We start from the raw sequence: 17,190 nt of genomic DNA, 5'->3' as shown, positions 1-17,190 counted from the left end.
ACAAAAGCAGTCATGTCATTTCAATTTTTTTCCAGTTGAATCTTAAAATTTTAATTGAAATATAATTGATTTACAATGCTGTGTTAGTTTCAGGTGAACTACACACACACACACACATATGTAAATATATCCGTTTGTGTTTTACATGTCTTATTAAGGAAGATTTCGTCTTAATATTTTTAAAGATTCATTTCCAAGTTGAGGAAGGTTTTATCTCCTGGCATCTCTTTCAGGTATACTGTGTTTTTCTTCTTGCCATGCTGTTAATACTGTTGTAAATTTTATTCAAATTGTTTATTTTTCTTAGCGTATATGATTTGGAGAATGATTTAAAGTCTAAAGAGAATTAGGGGCTTTGTTCCATTCTTGAGCGTGGCCATCACACAAACATTGATTGGCTTACTGTACATTACCCCCTCCAGGTCACTGAAAACAGTGTTACAGATGCAAGATGACTGGGCTGCACCAAATTAGTTTTGAGAAAAAGACTTAAATTAAGCAAAACTCAGATTACTTATCTGAAGAACTAGAAGAAGTTGAAATCATTTTCTTGATAAAAATTTCTACTTATCTTGGATAAAGACAGCATTTGAGCTTTCTTTATAAAATAAAGCTACATCAACTTTTATTGTGAGTATTTAAAATAAGATTCTGTGAAAGAACATTTTAAAATTATTTGCATTAAAGATTAGGCCACATTTCTTAATTGGGCATAATCTAAATGAAGTCTAACACTTCCCTAGCCTCCTTATTCTAAGAATTAAAATAATTAGATTGTGAAAGTGCTCTGCAAAATGCAAAGTTTTTTAAAAGTATAACATTTCCTACATTATGAGACACCTGTAGAACAGCAGTTATGTTACTGTCTAAGGACATCAGTTCACACATTTTATAACACACATTGAAGCAATTGGAAATGCCTGCAACAGTGAGAAAACCAGAGATAGTCTTTCAACTAACATGGCAGTAAACCTTTGATCACTATGCTATGATATCAACCTTTACGTCAGGTAACACCTGGGAAGCCTTTCCTCAAAATTATGCATAAATCGAACAGCCAAAATTGAAATTATGGAAGAAAATAATGCTCTGTGTTTGAAGTCTCAGACAGATCAATTATGCTATCATTTATGAAAACAGCCTATAAGCTGATCATTCTAACTCATTGAAAAATCTATACTGACTATTCTGTAGCTTACATTTACCATAAAATGCCATGGAATTATCATGCAATGTACAAATTCTTCACTAGCATAAGAGAGAAGATGAAGTGTAAAAAAAATGTTAGGGATTTTCCATGGACTGTGATAACTATCAATCTTCATTAACTACTTCTTGCATCAAGGAATAATTGATAGCAAAATTGTCTCCATGTTTCTGTGCTAAAGAAAAGGTCCCCTTAGGACAGCAGGATGCTTATCCAAAGAGTTTTATTATTTTTTTTTTCAAAGTGAGAATAAGAAATTACCTGCTGAAAAACTAAACAAAAACTTAATGCAACACCAAGGTGGGGGACCAGGGAAGATGAGCTGGGAGACTGAGATTGGTAAATATATACTATCTATATACAAAATAGAGATGAAAACAGACTTGTTCAGCACAGGAAACTCTACACATTGCTCTGTGGTGATCTAAATGGGAAAGAAATAAAAAAAAGAGGGGATCTATGATACATATGACTAATTCACTTTGCTGTGCAGTTGTTATTGTTTAGTTGCTAAGTTGTGTCCAACTCTTTTGTGACCCCAGGCTCCACTGTCTATGGGATTTCCCAGACAAGAATACTGGAGTGGGTTGCCATTTCCTTCTCTAGGGGATCTTCCCAATTCAGGGATAGAACCCATGTCACCTGCATTGGCAGGTAGACTTTTTTAAACCACTGAGCCACCTGGGAAACCCTTGCTAGACAGTAGAAACTAACAAAGTATTGTAAGGCAATTATATGCCAATAAAAATTAATGAAAAAAAATTTTATGGAGAGATTCTAGGCAAAGTATACATGACAACATAAAAGTTTAAGGCCAATGTAAAGCAAACAAGAAACTGAGTAATATTTTTCTATCACCATCAAGAGAATTGAAGTATATTCTTTATATCTCATTTTAACCATCTCATCTCCACTCTGATTTATTTGGAAAGGCACTCAGGGAATTATATATATAAACTTTCAACTCAAACTGATTCTAATAACATATTTTCATTCATGTATCAGACACATTAAATGATCTTTGATTCATTTTTCCAGCACTCTTCAATGGATACATAACACAAAAACATTAAAATATCAGATCATAAGTCCTAAACTTGAGTAGTTTATTTACATTTAAAACATGGAGGGCAAATCAGAAATGTGTATTCTCTAAGAATCCACACAGGGGCAGGACAACCAGAGTAGAAGAAGTGAGCCAAGTGCTCTGTGATTAAGGAATCAAGGAGTGTTTCATGAAGATGGTAATTGACAAGTACTGGAAGAGAAAGTAGATAAAGCAAATCATAGTGATGGGCAAACCAGACGTTGGGATTCTGACAGGTTATTATCTTGTCAAAAGCAGAGTTTGAGGGAACTTATAGGGAAAACTTCCAATCTTAAGTGGGGAATAGTGGATAGAAAGACTTGAAAGCCTGACCCAGACAACTGTATACGATAACTGAAAGAATAATCCTAGACTTTATAGCATGGAACTAGTGCCTTAAAACAAGCAAACAAACACAAAACTCTATAGGAAAAAAAAATATCATTCTATTGTAGATCGGGGGTGAAGAGCTTAGGATACTGAGCAGAGGAGGATGCTAGTACTTTAAACAAAAAGAAATAAGGATTTGGATTGAGATTGTGATTTTAAAAAAGTACAACTGCAAATACAGAAGAATGAAGGGAAATTGGTGACATAAAGTATAGAAAGTGAGAATAACAGATTGGTCAAGTGTATTTTCAATTACATCCACAGAGAAGGGATGAGGCATCTCTTGTTTCATGATACTTTGACTAACCATATAAATTTCTTACCTGGTAGTGTTGAAGAGTCCAAATATCACTGGGTTCTTATGATCTCTGGTATGCAGCAAGAACACATCCTCTGAAACATTAAAGATCATTGCATTAACTTAATATGTTTAGCCCTCAAGGCATGTGAAGAAAATATAGTGACATAAAGTAGTTTAGAACCCATGATATATTTTAAGATATATCTTATATATAAGATTATATATATATTGTACATATAATATGATATATATTATATAATATGATGTACATATGATATGATATGTATATGATATATATGATATATAATATGATATAAATTTCCATATACAGTTAAGCAACCATGAGCAAATCACAACATAGTGAGATGGATGAACTGTTGAGGATGACTTTGAGCTGGGCCTGAAGGAAGGAGCCAGAGGTGCTGACTCTAAACTAAAAGGAGGGGTCTTTTTGCTTTTGGAACTCCTTTACCCCAACTCGTGGACCCGGCTGAGATGAGAATAAAAACTTGCTCTAAGTTAGAAGTCAATGACTGTGGAAAGCAAGTTACCTATGCATGTTAAAAACAGTGAGCATATATATATATATATATATATATATAAAAGAAGCATATATATATATATAAAAGAAGCATATATATCAAGAAAAAGAAGCATATATATTAAAAAAAGAAGCATATATATCAAAGAGGAAGATTTAACTCTCCTAATAATATTTACCTAATTCATCAAAATATGTATCAATCCCATTCTTGCCTGGTACTGAGCAAACCAGTCTAGCTTTCAGGAAAGTGCTCCACTTATTCACCAGTATTCTCTGTCCTCCCATATCATTCTGTGAAAAACAAAAAGCAGGTAAATGGGGACCCAGAGAACTTTTACCAGCAATGGATTTTGTATCATTAAACATGAAGATGGCAAGAGTTACACCTTTTTTACTTAAGTAGAAATTTTGGTATACTCCTCAAACAATATTAAAGATGCAATTCCTCATAAACCTTTTCTTTTTTTTAGGTTCACACATGCTGCCTGGTCAGCGTGCTTTCACAATGGCCCAGTAAACACGGTTTCCAGGTATGAAACAATGTTAGCTGAGTAAGTGCCCCCAAATAAATAGTGACTTTTATGATACAGTAACTTTTATTATTTGGAGAAGGCAATGGCAACCCACTCCAGTACTCTTGCCTGGAAAATCCCATGGACGGAGGAGCCTGGTGGGCTGCAGTCCATGGGGTCGCTAGGAGTCAGACACGACTGAGCAACTTTGCTTTCACTTTTCACTTTTATGCATTGGAGAAGGAAATGGCAACCCACTCCAGTGTTCTTGCCTGGAGAATCCCAGGGATGGGAGAGCCTGGTGGGCTGCTGTCTATGGGGTCGCACAGAGTCGGACACGACTGAAGTGACTTAGCAGCAGCAGCACCAGCAACTTTTACTATTATTTTATTGATAAATAATCTGCTTATCTCAGAAATACAGACACATCACTTTTTCTTCTTTTACGGAAAAAGGCTTGAGGTATGAACACATATGCATACATACACATAACAAGCATATATATTTGCAAACATATACAAAATCCATACATGTATATATGTGTGTCTGTGTGTACATCCATACATGTACATATGAATATCTTAAATTTATTCTTGAGTATCTTTTTAAATATCAAAATAACTTCACATTTATAATACTATTAGGATTCAATATATAAGGCTACTTCAGTTGGTTTTGAATATTCACTAAATCATCTATCTGAATTCCAACCAACTATAGATGTTTTTCCCTACAGAATCAACCATCTGAATTGTTGAAACATAATTATGTAAATTATTTAGAATGCGGATTACAGAAACTAGAAAGATTTTGGTGAAATTAACTTTTTAAAATGGAGCTTAAACTTCTGTATGGGAAGAAGTATAGCCTAATTATACACCTTTTCTTCTTAATAGGGCTTTGAAAATGGGGAAGATAACACAAAATGAGAAGCTCTTTTCAGATTAAACTTTAGTAGACATGAAGTCTAAAGATTAGACACTAAATGGAAATGGCAGCCCACTCCAGTGTTCTTGCCTGGAGAATCCCAGGGACGGGAAGCCTGGTGGGCTGCTGTCTATGGGGTCGCACAGAGTCGGACACGACTAAAGCGACATAGCAGCAGCAGCAACAAGAGAATACTATAAAACATTTTAAAGTAGAAACCGATTATAAAATGAGCAAAGGCCTGACATTAAATTGTGAGATAAGCAAGCTTAGTGAGAGAGGAAAACAGTCCTCACCACACAGAGTCGCCCCACTCTGGTGTAAATTGCATGGGCGCTGTTTTCGGCCTCCAGGGCCTTCTCCGTGAAAAAGAAATACACTTTGTTGTCATCTCGGTCTTCATTGTCAGGGATCATATAAGAACCTACAAATTTTGGCTCTAGATAAGTAAAAAAATAGAAGAAAATGTAATAATTACAACAAACTTAAAATATTTCCTTGACATTTTGTACTAAATTTTAATATCATGTAGATATCTCCATGTTGTTTGCAAATCAACAGTTTTAAGGAAGTGTTAGAGGATTTAAAATTTAACTGAGTCAGGGAGGAAAATAATCTGATTTCAAACAACATACACTATAGACTTGAATTAAAAAAAGAATAGGTTAAGAGCAATATGATGATGATACTCTCCATAAATTTCCTATCTCTCTATCCATATAAAGTCAATATAAATATATGAAAAATATTTTAGTAAAGAAGTCTATCATTACTTTTTTTTAATTCATAAATTGTCTACTAGTCCAGCTCATGCAAGATCATTTTAATTTTAAGGTGGAAAATTCACTCTAAGTTTTTGTATTTCTAATCGAATGGATCTGAGTGAATAACCTTTGACTGATACAGAATGTCAAATAGTTTAATGACAAAATGCTGCCAATAATGACTATGCACTCTAAAGCCTAATAAAAAGGTTGAAAATAATGAAACTATTCACTATAAAATGATTTTAGTTCTTAGATATACCAATGTGACAAAATATAAACATGACTTCTTACAAAGAATTGTATGTAAATGAATGCCTGGTGATGTTCCTAGAATTTTATTTGTCTCTAAAGTACAATGTGATTCTATCAAACAAAGAAAAACAATCAACTCATGCAAAATTACACCAACTGACAAGAGACAACAACTTATTGGATGAAAGGGGTTTTCATTCTGCATACATTTGCTTTGTTCATTAAAATCCTGATTTCTAAATATTTCTCTGAGAGTAATTTGGTTTTATTATAAAGCTGATCAATTTTATATAAAATGATATGCATATATCATATAATATTTTAATCTGGGAATATTGCTAAGAAAAAAAAGCAGAAAATTGCAAAACCTATAAATTACATTTGTATTGTTATCATTATCAAAATGGCAAGTTTCCCATCAGCTCTGGACTTGCTTTTCAGTTCTGATTCATAAACTCTTTTCTCCTCGACCCCACCTTTTAACAGGCGCTCATCATCATGCTCAGTGCGGATCTGAGCCAGTCGCCCCAGGCTCCTGAAGATGGCAGCGTCTCTGCCCCAGTAGTCACTGTAGAGTCCAGCAAACAATTCGCTACCTGCATGAAAACATCAGTTAAAGAGAAGTGAGTGTCTCTGGGTCTGAGGACAGCGTGCTATGATGTCTGGTGCTTAGTCACTCAGTCATGTCTGACTCTTTGAGACCCCATGGACTGTAGTCTATCAGGCTTCTCTGAATACTGGAATGGGGTGCCAATCCCTCCCCCAGAGGATCTTCCCAGGGATTGAACCCAGATCTCCTGCTTTGTAGGTGGATTCTTTACCAGCTGAGCTACCAGAGAAGCCCAATGACAACGGATAAAACTACAACTGCAATAAACATATCCAGGTTTACCGTGTATATGGCCTTAGAAAGTCAACACTGCAGTACAGAGCAGGAATGGTGCAGACAGCCAGGGTCTGAATCACGACACTATCACTCACTAGATATGTGACCTTGGACAAGTTGCTTAACCTCTTTGCCTCAGTTTCCACATTTACAAATAGGAACAGCACCCAAAATTGCTGTTAAGAGTAAAGCATTTAGAAAATCAGGGGCATATGCTAAGACCTATATGATCAGTTGATAAATAAGCTGACTTTATGGTATTTTAATAAACTTCTTTCAATCTTCATATCATCAGGGTATTAGTGTTGGTATTATATGTGACTGAGTTAATTCAAATACTTCTTGTAGTAAGAAATTGCTTCCACTAACATGACTTTAGTGCAGGAACCACAAAGTCTGATAAAGTAGTATATAATTTAATTAGTTGTCATTTGATTTGTAAATGTGTGGCTCATTTAGATAGAAATGATAGAAAGAGTTTGTGATTTAATCGGGCAGTCAACAGAATGAATGAAGCTAGCTGTAACATGTGGTGAAGGTCACAGACTTAAATCAGACCAAAGTGAAAAGTGAAAGTGAAGTCGCTCAGTTGTGTCCAACTGTTTGCGACCCCATGGACTGTAGCCCACCAGGCTCCTCTATCCATGGGATTCTCCAGGAAAGAATACTGGTGTGGGTTGCCATTTCCTTCTCCAAAATCAGACCAAGGCATACACAAACATATGCAGGATCTCAAGAAATGACTATATGTCTTTTGGACCAGCCTGAAAAAAAGACATTAAAATAGCTCATGATAAGAGAAAAATAAATTAACAGGGAAAAAAAAAAAGAGATAAAACCAGGCTTCCAGAAAGATCAAAACCTCTCAAGCACAGGGATGTGAAGTCCTCTTTCGTCAAATTGACAGCGAAATTGAGTGTGCCCTTCAACTGAGGCCGGAAGGATTGTCATGGGCATATGCAGCTCGAATTTTGTCTTGGGCAAAAATCTCTGGCCATGAAGCAGATGATAGCAAGAGATCACTGGAAACAACCTCCATTTAGGGTGATAAAATTACTGCCTTCATGAGCGTCATGTAACTCTGGTCAGGTTTTAAAATATAGAGATGATAAGTATACTAAACTCAAAGTATGAATGCTTTTCTGTTAAATTTGGAATGTGTCCACATGTTATTTAAAGTGCTTTTAAGTTTAAGATAATTCAAATTAATTTTATTTCCAATTTAATAAAGTTAGCTGTATACTCATTTTGGAGTTAGAATTATTAAAGTTACAGGTATAAAAATGTGACCAAGTTTTCATAGAATTTAAGAAAAACTGAGTATCATATTTATAAACTTTATTTGCTATATTTAAAATTGGTTCAATACGTATAAAGAGTTTTCTCTAAATTAAGGCCTTTAAAACTTTAAAAAACTTGAACAGAATAAATATATTTCTATGGTTTCAAATTTGAGAAAGTAATCAACTGAGTTGCAAATAGGACACACTGTAAGGAAGTTTAAAAATAAAGATGAGGGGACTCCCATGGCTGTCCAGGGTTATGACTCTGTGTTTCCGATGCAGGGGGTGCAGGTTCGATCCTTGTTTGGGGAACTAAGATCCCACATGCTGTAGGTCATGGCCAAAAAATTAATTTTTTTTAAAGTAAAGATTCTTGCTTTTATTATACTAGATTTAGAAAAAGAAAACTGATATATACATTGAATTTTAAAACTTACAAGAAAAATAAGTTTTTATAAATGTTACTACAGTAAACTAGTTTTCATTTACAAAAACGTGAGTAAAACCATAAATGGTTTTGTTCGGCTCACAAAATCCCCTATGGATACTTAAAAATTATATTAGGATACAATCAAATAAAATTCAGGTTTCCCACAAAGGAATTCACTTTTAAACTATATACATATATCATATTATATAAGAGAAAGAGAGGGACAGGAGAGACAGAAGCAAATGTGGTAGAATATTAACAGTTGGTGAGTCAAAGTAAATGGTATAAATTTTTACTCCTCTCTCAATTCTTCTTTGTATTTGAAAATTTTCAAAACAACAAACTTAAGAATGAGCTGTATTTTTTGTTAATCCCATATATTCAATGTATGCTAAGTGAGAAGTGTAATAAGAAAAATAACAAAAGCTAAAAAATAAAGATGCTTTGTATCTGGACTTAAGAAAATATAATTTGGTAGAAAAGAATTATATCAGAACTCATATGTAAGCAAGTTCTCTGGAACTAGAAAGGATGAGAGGAAGAACATAATTTGTATCAAATTCAGTCAGTGTTATCTTCACTAGAATTTTCATATCCATATGTGGAAAAAGAATATTTTGAGATGAAATGCATTCAGTGGTTAGAGATATGAACCATGGGATTCCTGCACTACTTGAACACAGATAAAAGACAGTTATGCTGAATTCATTAAAAGGCTTTGGGGATCATCAACTCTATGGAATAAATGAATGAGTGGACCCATAAAAGAACTAACTGAGTACTGAACCACCAGAGCAAGAGTTTTTCTGAAAATGTTTAAAAAATACTGTACTTGGTTATAGCTTCCACATAAAATATAAAGGCCATTTCACATGGATGAACTTAAGAGATTTTCATACAAAGTGAAGTAAGTTGGACACGAATAAATATCATATGATACCATTTATATGTGGAATCTAAAAATAAAATGATACAAATGAACTTATTTATAAACAGAAATAGACCCACAGACATAGAAAACAAATTTATAGTTACCAAAGGGGAAAGAAGTGTGGGATAAATTGGGAATTTGGGATTAACAGACACACATTACTATATACAAAATAAACATCAAGGATCTACTGTATAACACAGGGAACTATAATCAGTATTTTGTAATAACTCGAAAAGAATCTGAAAAAGAACATATACATGTTTATAAATCAACTATACGTCAATAAAAATAACGATAATAAATTACAAAGGTCATTTTGTAAAACTGTCCTTAACAGAACTTATTTTTCTAATATGGCCTGGGTGAATGTTTAATGCATAATAGGCACCAAAAAATTTTTTTTCTTTAAAATCATAACAGTTTTATACTTCTTCAGATTTTAATGTACTTTAATTTCCTAAAATAGTTATAGAATTTTTATATGTGAAAATATTATTATGGAAAATAATCTTTATTTCACATCAATTTTGTTGCACTTATCCCAATTTGAACACTATTTCCACCTTCTATTAATACTCGTTTTAATCAATTCTACAAATTTAACAAATAAGTTTCGCATGCAGCCACTAGATGGAGCCATATGATACCAAATTGTGTGTGTGTGTGTGTGTGTGTGTGTGTGTGTATGCATGTGTGCAAAAAGGAAAAGATGATATATTACCAATTTTACCCAATTTCCTTTCTTGTATTCAGATAAAAGAAAATGGCTTGTTAACAATTCAAATAACAGAATATGAACTGTATGATTTAAACTTCAAAGAAGCTAGACAGGTGCTAAAAACTATATGCTATATAAACTGAAACAAATGTGTTTCTATTAGAAACATTAGATTTTCCTCAGAATGGAAAGATTCTCCTTTCATATTATATTATCACTACGAAAAACAAAATAAATTCATACTAACAGATAATAATGATTTTTGGTAAAATACTTTCCCAAGAAAATATAAATACTAATGAAAAATAATAAATTAGAATAAAGCTTTAGGCACAAATGTTAACTAATAGTAATTAAATGAGCAAAAAACTCATTGTTATAAATATTGATATTATTTATGGCAAATATATAATTTCTAGCTGAAAACTTAAAAATCATAACAATTTGGTATAGAGAAAATTTATGAATCAATATTCTGCTCTTTTATAGAGCATAAAAATAGTATCTGGATAATTCAAACTTTCATGGATTAAAAAGAAAAATGTTTAATACAAATAGTAAAATATGTTTTAGAGCTTCAATGAGAAGAACAGAACTACTCAAATTTTTAGTTTTCTATGTCTATGGAGACATTTAATAAACGTATGAACTTGGCCATACATTTAACTGGCATTTATTTTGATATTCTGAATACAAATAACCAACTTAATTTGTGAGCCATGTATTATTTTTCATTGTTATAACACTGATTTCTGATGGTAACTGATGCTGTGTTAATCTTAGTTGGTCAAGTGTGGTTATAATTAAAAAATAAAACACATCTGCAGGGTATTTTGACAGGTGAATGTAACTTATCATTGTCATGTTCAACAATATTCTCTGGTACAGACGGGATAAGAGTGGAAGCAGTTCTGCACTGGAAACCTGGCAAACAAAGCCCCCAGCCCCAAATCTGCGATTTGTGGCCAACTGTTCAGAACCTCACTGCCTTAGTTATTTGGAGAATCAGAGAGATGTACGAGTGATTTCCTGAGGTTGTCATGCTTCTCTATGTGCGAGTGCTAAGTTGCTTCAGTTTTGTAAGACTCTTTGCTACGCTATGGACTTCAGCTGGCTGCCAGGCTTCTCTGTCCATGAGATTCTCCAAGCAAGAATACTGGAGTAGGTTGCGGTGCCCTCCTCCAGGGGATCTTCCTGGCCCAGGCATTGAACTCATATCTTCTGCATTGCAGGCAGATTCTTTACCTACTGAACCCCTCAGGAAGTCCCCTCTCTGCTGCCCTTTTATTTGTTTGGTTTTTGCCTGTAATTCTCTACCTCCCTGCTTCCCGCTTTACTCCCCAGTTATCTAGCCATGGCCAAGGTAAATGAAGTCTTCCCTGACCAAACTTGTGTTACTTTAGTAGTTCCCAGTACCTCCACAGCCCCATGCCTATTTCTATCATATTTCTTATAGTACTATACTCTGTCTCCTTCTGTGTTTGACATTATTTTGCACTAGACTGCACACTTCTTGATGTTCCTATATTCTTTTGTCACCAATATCTTACACAGTGTCTAAAACACAGAAAATGCTCAATAAGCGTTTGTTGAACCAAAGAATGGCATAATATATTAACAAGAGAATATATCTAAAATTTTTAGTTTATGAAAACTATGAAATACAATTTAAAGAAAACCTCAGGATGAAATACTGATTTTTCAAAAATGGTTCAGGGAAAATATAGCAAAAGAAAGAAAAAACTATTAGCCTTTATATGAATAACAGTTCATTGCATTTTTGTTCCTCAAGAAGCTTGTTATTTAACAGTTTTAATATATGAACACAGAGACTCTATTTTCTTCTAGTATCTGTCCCTAAAAGTTTCAGCCCCAAGACTATGTCTAGAAATAACTGTAAGAAAGAAAAGAAGAATATCATTTGAGCTGGAAAAAATACAAAAACAAATTCATTGTAAATAATTTTCAGTTAAAATGCATAATTAAATACTTTTCTACACAACTCCTTTTTTATAATGCAAACTCTAATTGAAGTTTCAGTGAAACATACTTCATTCTCTTAATATTTTATCAAACTTATTAAGAACTTAATTCAGAGACAGTATTATTAATCAATTAGAGTTTTTACTCACCATGTTGTAAATATAGGTTTTTAATTTAGTGAGAAAAATTCACAGTAGTTTTTCATGCCCTCATTTTCTTAACTCTTGCTCAAGCATTCCTCCTATTTATGTTGTAACCAGATCGGCATAATTGGTGAAACCTATTTGCCTCATGGAAAAGACATGACTAAAGAAAGACAGATTTAACTGTATCATTTTATATTTGAACTTTATCATTTTATTAGAAAATCATTCTATTTTAGAGGCACTATTTCACAGACTGACTGTGACATGCGTAACCACAAACAAAATGCATTTGGGAGGATGAGGATTGGTAAGAATGGTCTATAGATTCCAACCTCCCAGTTCACACAGTCTGCAGAGAACACAGAAAAGAAATAAGAAAAAGCAGATCCTAAGTTACTTAGTTGTTGTTTGGACTTTTTCTTTGATTTTGCTTTAGCAAACAACATTAGCTATCAGTGTCAAGAAGGTTGTTTCTGTGGCATGAAGGAAAAAGAAAAATGTGTTTAGAATCTGTTTATTTGCATTATCTGGCATCTGTGACAATACTGAGAGTTTCCTTGGTGGCAAACCATTGACACTGATGCCAGCATGGTCAAACCAGATTTCTAAGGGGAAGAATGTCATGGGGAATTGAACGTGACATTATTTTTCTTCTACCATTTTTGATTTTTTATTTGTTTTGAGGAAACCATAACCAAGTAGTTAAATAGCCCTGTATTCTTGCCTGGAGAAGCCCAGGGACGGGGGAGCCTGGTGGGCTGCCATCTATGGGGTTGCACAGAGTCGGACACGACCGAAGCGACTTAGCAGCAGCAGCAGCCGCAGTGATGTCCAGAAGCAACAGTCAGCCTGTGGATGCTTGGCATTCAACCAAATGAGAGAGCACAGTAGTCTTGGATAAAAAAATCACAGATATTCTTTAGGGACAGAGACGGGAACATGGTAAGGAAGTGGCTTTCTACACAGCTGGGATGAATTTAAGACATGAATCCTCACATTCACTTATGTTTACAGAGGTTGTAATCATAAAGACTTATATTTTATCTTCATCTCAATGATTTCATTTATTTTTCTAATATTTATGAAGTCCTATTTTGTGCCAGAATTATTCATTTATAACTCTACCCTGAATATATAATTAATCAAATAGAAGCATTTATTTATAAAAAAGTTTTAATAATATTAAGAGCTTGAAGTAATCACTTAAATTTTCCCTGAATGAATTCTGACTCCCTTTCCTTCAATCGACATTGACTTTTAGTTTACAGAATTTGTAACGAGGGGATATATTCACAAAGGTCTCATGATAAAAGTGCAGGAAGAAAATCTCAGTACTATAAACTTGTATAATCTTATTTGCTGAAAAATGTAACATGGGACGTAAAAAGTGTGGAAAGAAAATTTCAGAGACTGTGAAATATTCATGATTATTTGTTGACATAAGATTTGTAAGTCTTTAACTTGAAAGTATCCTAAAAAATTCTAACAACAAAGCTAACACTTTCAAAGCAAAGTGTGAAAAGGTACCTGACAAACCAAAGTGGTTCTCCCCCAAACATTAGTAACATGTACATTAGCATACTTTAGGCACTTCAAGTATGGTATGTATTAAATTACACCTAGAATTGGCAATAAAAATCTGAGTCAGAATGAAATTTAAAAAAAAAAAAGCAATAGAATTGAGTGGACAAACTATCAAAGAAATTCCAAAGTTACTTAATAAAGAGAATACTGCAATGTTACATCAAATGTAAACTGATGCAAAAAAAAAAAAAAAAAAGAAGCCAGATAATAGTTTTACTTCCTGACCAAAATGACATATGACACAATGAAAATATTTCCTGAATTTTGGTTGGCCAGCCAGCAAACCTAATAATTTTTAGTGGCAGGCAAATAATTTTCAGTGGCAATGTAAGTTCTCAGTATCTTTGCTTGACTTGAAAGGTACAGACAAGTAATACAGCAATTCAATTTACTAAGTAATTCATTGTTTCAACAAACTATTTTTAAAACCAGACTATAATGCTTTGCCTTCAGATTTTTATTTAAGACCCTTTTATATGTAATATTAGTGATCACAGTAGGGGGAAAATGTGGCTAAACATACAGAAATATTGCACCTGTGATGTGAATTTATATGCCACCATGATAAATTATGCTAATACAAAGTAGGGTTTAAAAAGCAAGCCTAATTAATGTACGATTTCATCTTGGTTGGCTTCTGAACATACAGAACACGGCTCAATAAGGAACTTGTTTTACTCCTTAAATCTTGCTTCACACAGAATCGTTTTCAGTTACTAACGTTTCCATTCTAAATTAGACTGTAAATTTAATAAAATGTTCATTAACTTGTCTATCACCCAGCAAATAATTTTTATTCCTTATTCGGTTTTTCAGTAAGCTTTTACTCCATGTGATCTTAAGTCAACCGAATTTAAGTTAAATAAAATGAAATTTGTATCTAAAGTTAACATATTATGAGAAATTCTGATTCGTGAGCATGTTTTTTCTTTCAGGGCCTTGTTAGTTTTATGAGTATGGTTACAGAGTTTTTGTTGTTTTTTTTTTAAATCATGAAAGCAAATCTTAATGTGAACAGGCATTAAAAGTTAAGTGTGACCTATAATTAATACAGAAGCAGCAATGGTCTAACCATGGTCATCTTTTTGCTGAAGTCCTGTCTTAACCCAACAGTAGAGAACATATATGGTCATAAAATACCACATTAATGCATTCTTTGCCTGTCAAGAATAAGCTGCACCAAGACTGCCAATTTCCAACTCAGGTAGCTCCATTTTTTCCAACTCAAATTCCTGCTGCTTTTTCATTTGAGTGAATTATTTCTACTTCCTGTCTTTTAAAAAGTTGCTGGCTCACAAAGGTAATCAGATTTCCACCCCAGTGGCTGCTGCATATCCACAGTAAGTGAATGATCTCTCAAAGGTACTTTGAGATGAAAGCTAGTGGATAAATTAGAAGAATTATATTTTTATTTCTTCTCTTTGGAGGGATTATACCATAACTTTTGTGTTTAGCTTGGAGGACTCTCAAGATTTGATTTTTCTTCTAAATAAGTGAAACAGTCACCCAGATGGCAAACACTTCAGATTTTAGCATAGTGTAATTCGATTTGGAAGTCCAATGAAACTCACTTGGAAATGTCCCTCCAGTAATATTTCCCCTCTTAAAAAATTCAGTTTTAAATTTCTGGTTTCACGCATAAACAAGCTCCAGAAAGGCTGAGTGGAGGTGGTAGGATGGCTAAAAAAAAGTTACTTTTAACCATGTTTAAAAAAAAAATGTTAAAAATAAATGGTGTTCTAATTGTCTTAGGATTTTACCAGAGAAGGAGTGCCTACTGTGTAATTTTTGACTTTCAATACCTTTTATAAGGTTCTTGTGAATACTATCCCCTAATTTGTTTTTGGTTTGTTTGTTTAGGAACACTTATATTTCATTCAGAAATCCTATGGACAGAGGAGCCGGGCAAGCCACAGTCCATGAGGGTCACAAAAGAGTCAGCAACTAAACAAGAATATTCATAGGAGACTCTTCTGTGTGATATCTTGTATGGTAAAAGAAAGATAAGACAGTCTCATTTCTCCAGACATATTCAAATCTTAAGTCTATGAACTGACAAAAATCAATAAAAACATTAGAAAAATTGTATGAGTCTATCAAATGCATATATTTTAATTCATATGCTGCCAACCTACTAGGAATTTCTAATACTTGTGGATCTGGCATTCTCCAAAAGTGGAACTCTTAAGGCTTGATTCCAACTAAGTCCAAACTGACTTAAGCAACTCTATTCCCGTATTTAAAATCTCCCTTCTTCATACTGTGTTTACACACACACACACACACACACGGGTAAGTCAAGGAACTCAGGATATCTTAGTATTTTCTTTAAAATTTTATATTCTTTAAAAATAACTCTTTATTAAAGCTCCTGAAGAACTAATTACTTTGTGAAATTCTCATTAACAGGTCTTTCAAATTATAAAGTGAAAGTGAAGTCGCTCAGTCGTGTCTGACTCTTTGCGACCCCATGGACTGTAGCCCACCAGGCTTCTCCGTCCGTGGGATTTTCCAGGCAAGAATACTGGAGTGGGTTGCTATTTCCTTCTCCAGGAGATCTTCCCGACTCACGGATTGAACCCACATCTCCCGCATTGTAGGCAGATGCGTTATGAAACAAGTAAATTAAACATCCCTACTGATTAAAGCTAACAAGATTTTTGTTCTACAAGTAAATATACATATATATAAAAGCTGTACTTATTTGGACGTGAGTACCATGATAGGCATGGTGGGGTAGGGGGAGTGGGGTGCAAGGCCAATCAGAATCAACTGTCTGGAGTAAATTCAGGGAATGTTTTGTCTCTAGAATATCCAGGAACATTTACATCAACTCTAAATGAAGCACTGATTGATCATATTTTGATGATTCATCAGTGGGGAAAGAAAAAGTCTTATTCTGAGATTTAAGTGAGGTTTTCATGAATCTCATCTAATTTAACTGAAACCCAATTGAAAACTAGATCTGACATGGCCAGTTTTGTTCTATTATTCCAATGTGGACACAGTTTGAGTCAGTCAGCCTCTATAGCTTACATTTTAAAATAACCGGAATCTAAATAAGGGACTCAAGTTCTAAATTGAGATGACTTTCTGCTGAATTCTACTGATACAGAGAAAGGCACTAGGAAAAGACTATTAGAAGTTCCCATAAAGAATAATTAAAACAGAAAGAATAGACATATGTTAAAATAGTTTAATTTCTCTAGCTATATTTTTATTAAGTATTTACATAATTG

The 17,190-nt window shown here is 33.7% G+C and overlaps 1 protein-coding gene across 1 annotated transcript in view; it reads right to left on the bottom strand.

Moving 5' to 3' along the window:
* The window catches only part of SEMA3E (semaphorin 3E), a 274,076-nt gene that overhangs the window by 44,876 nt on the left and 212,010 nt on the right, over positions 1-17,190 (bottom strand). Inside the window, exons 6-9 of the mRNA XM_006049428.4 lie at positions 6,464-6,583; positions 5,265-5,407; positions 3,706-3,820; positions 3,008-3,077 (exon numbers count right to left, since the gene is read on the bottom strand). Of these exons, the coding sequence (XP_006049490.3) occupies positions 3,008-3,077; positions 3,706-3,820; positions 5,265-5,407; positions 6,464-6,583 (448 nt within the window). The remainder of the gene's footprint in view (positions 1-3,007; positions 3,078-3,705; positions 3,821-5,264; positions 5,408-6,463; positions 6,584-17,190) is intronic.

The sequence above is a fragment of the Bubalus bubalis genome, chromosome 8, assembly GCF_019923935.1.
Source record: "Bubalus bubalis isolate 160015118507 breed Murrah chromosome 8, NDDB_SH_1, whole genome shotgun sequence".
Lineage (NCBI taxonomy): Eukaryota > Metazoa > Chordata > Mammalia > Artiodactyla > Bovidae > Bubalus > Bubalus bubalis.
The sequence above is the reverse complement of the archived record's forward strand: the minus strand, read 5'-3'. Positions and strand labels throughout refer to the sequence as shown.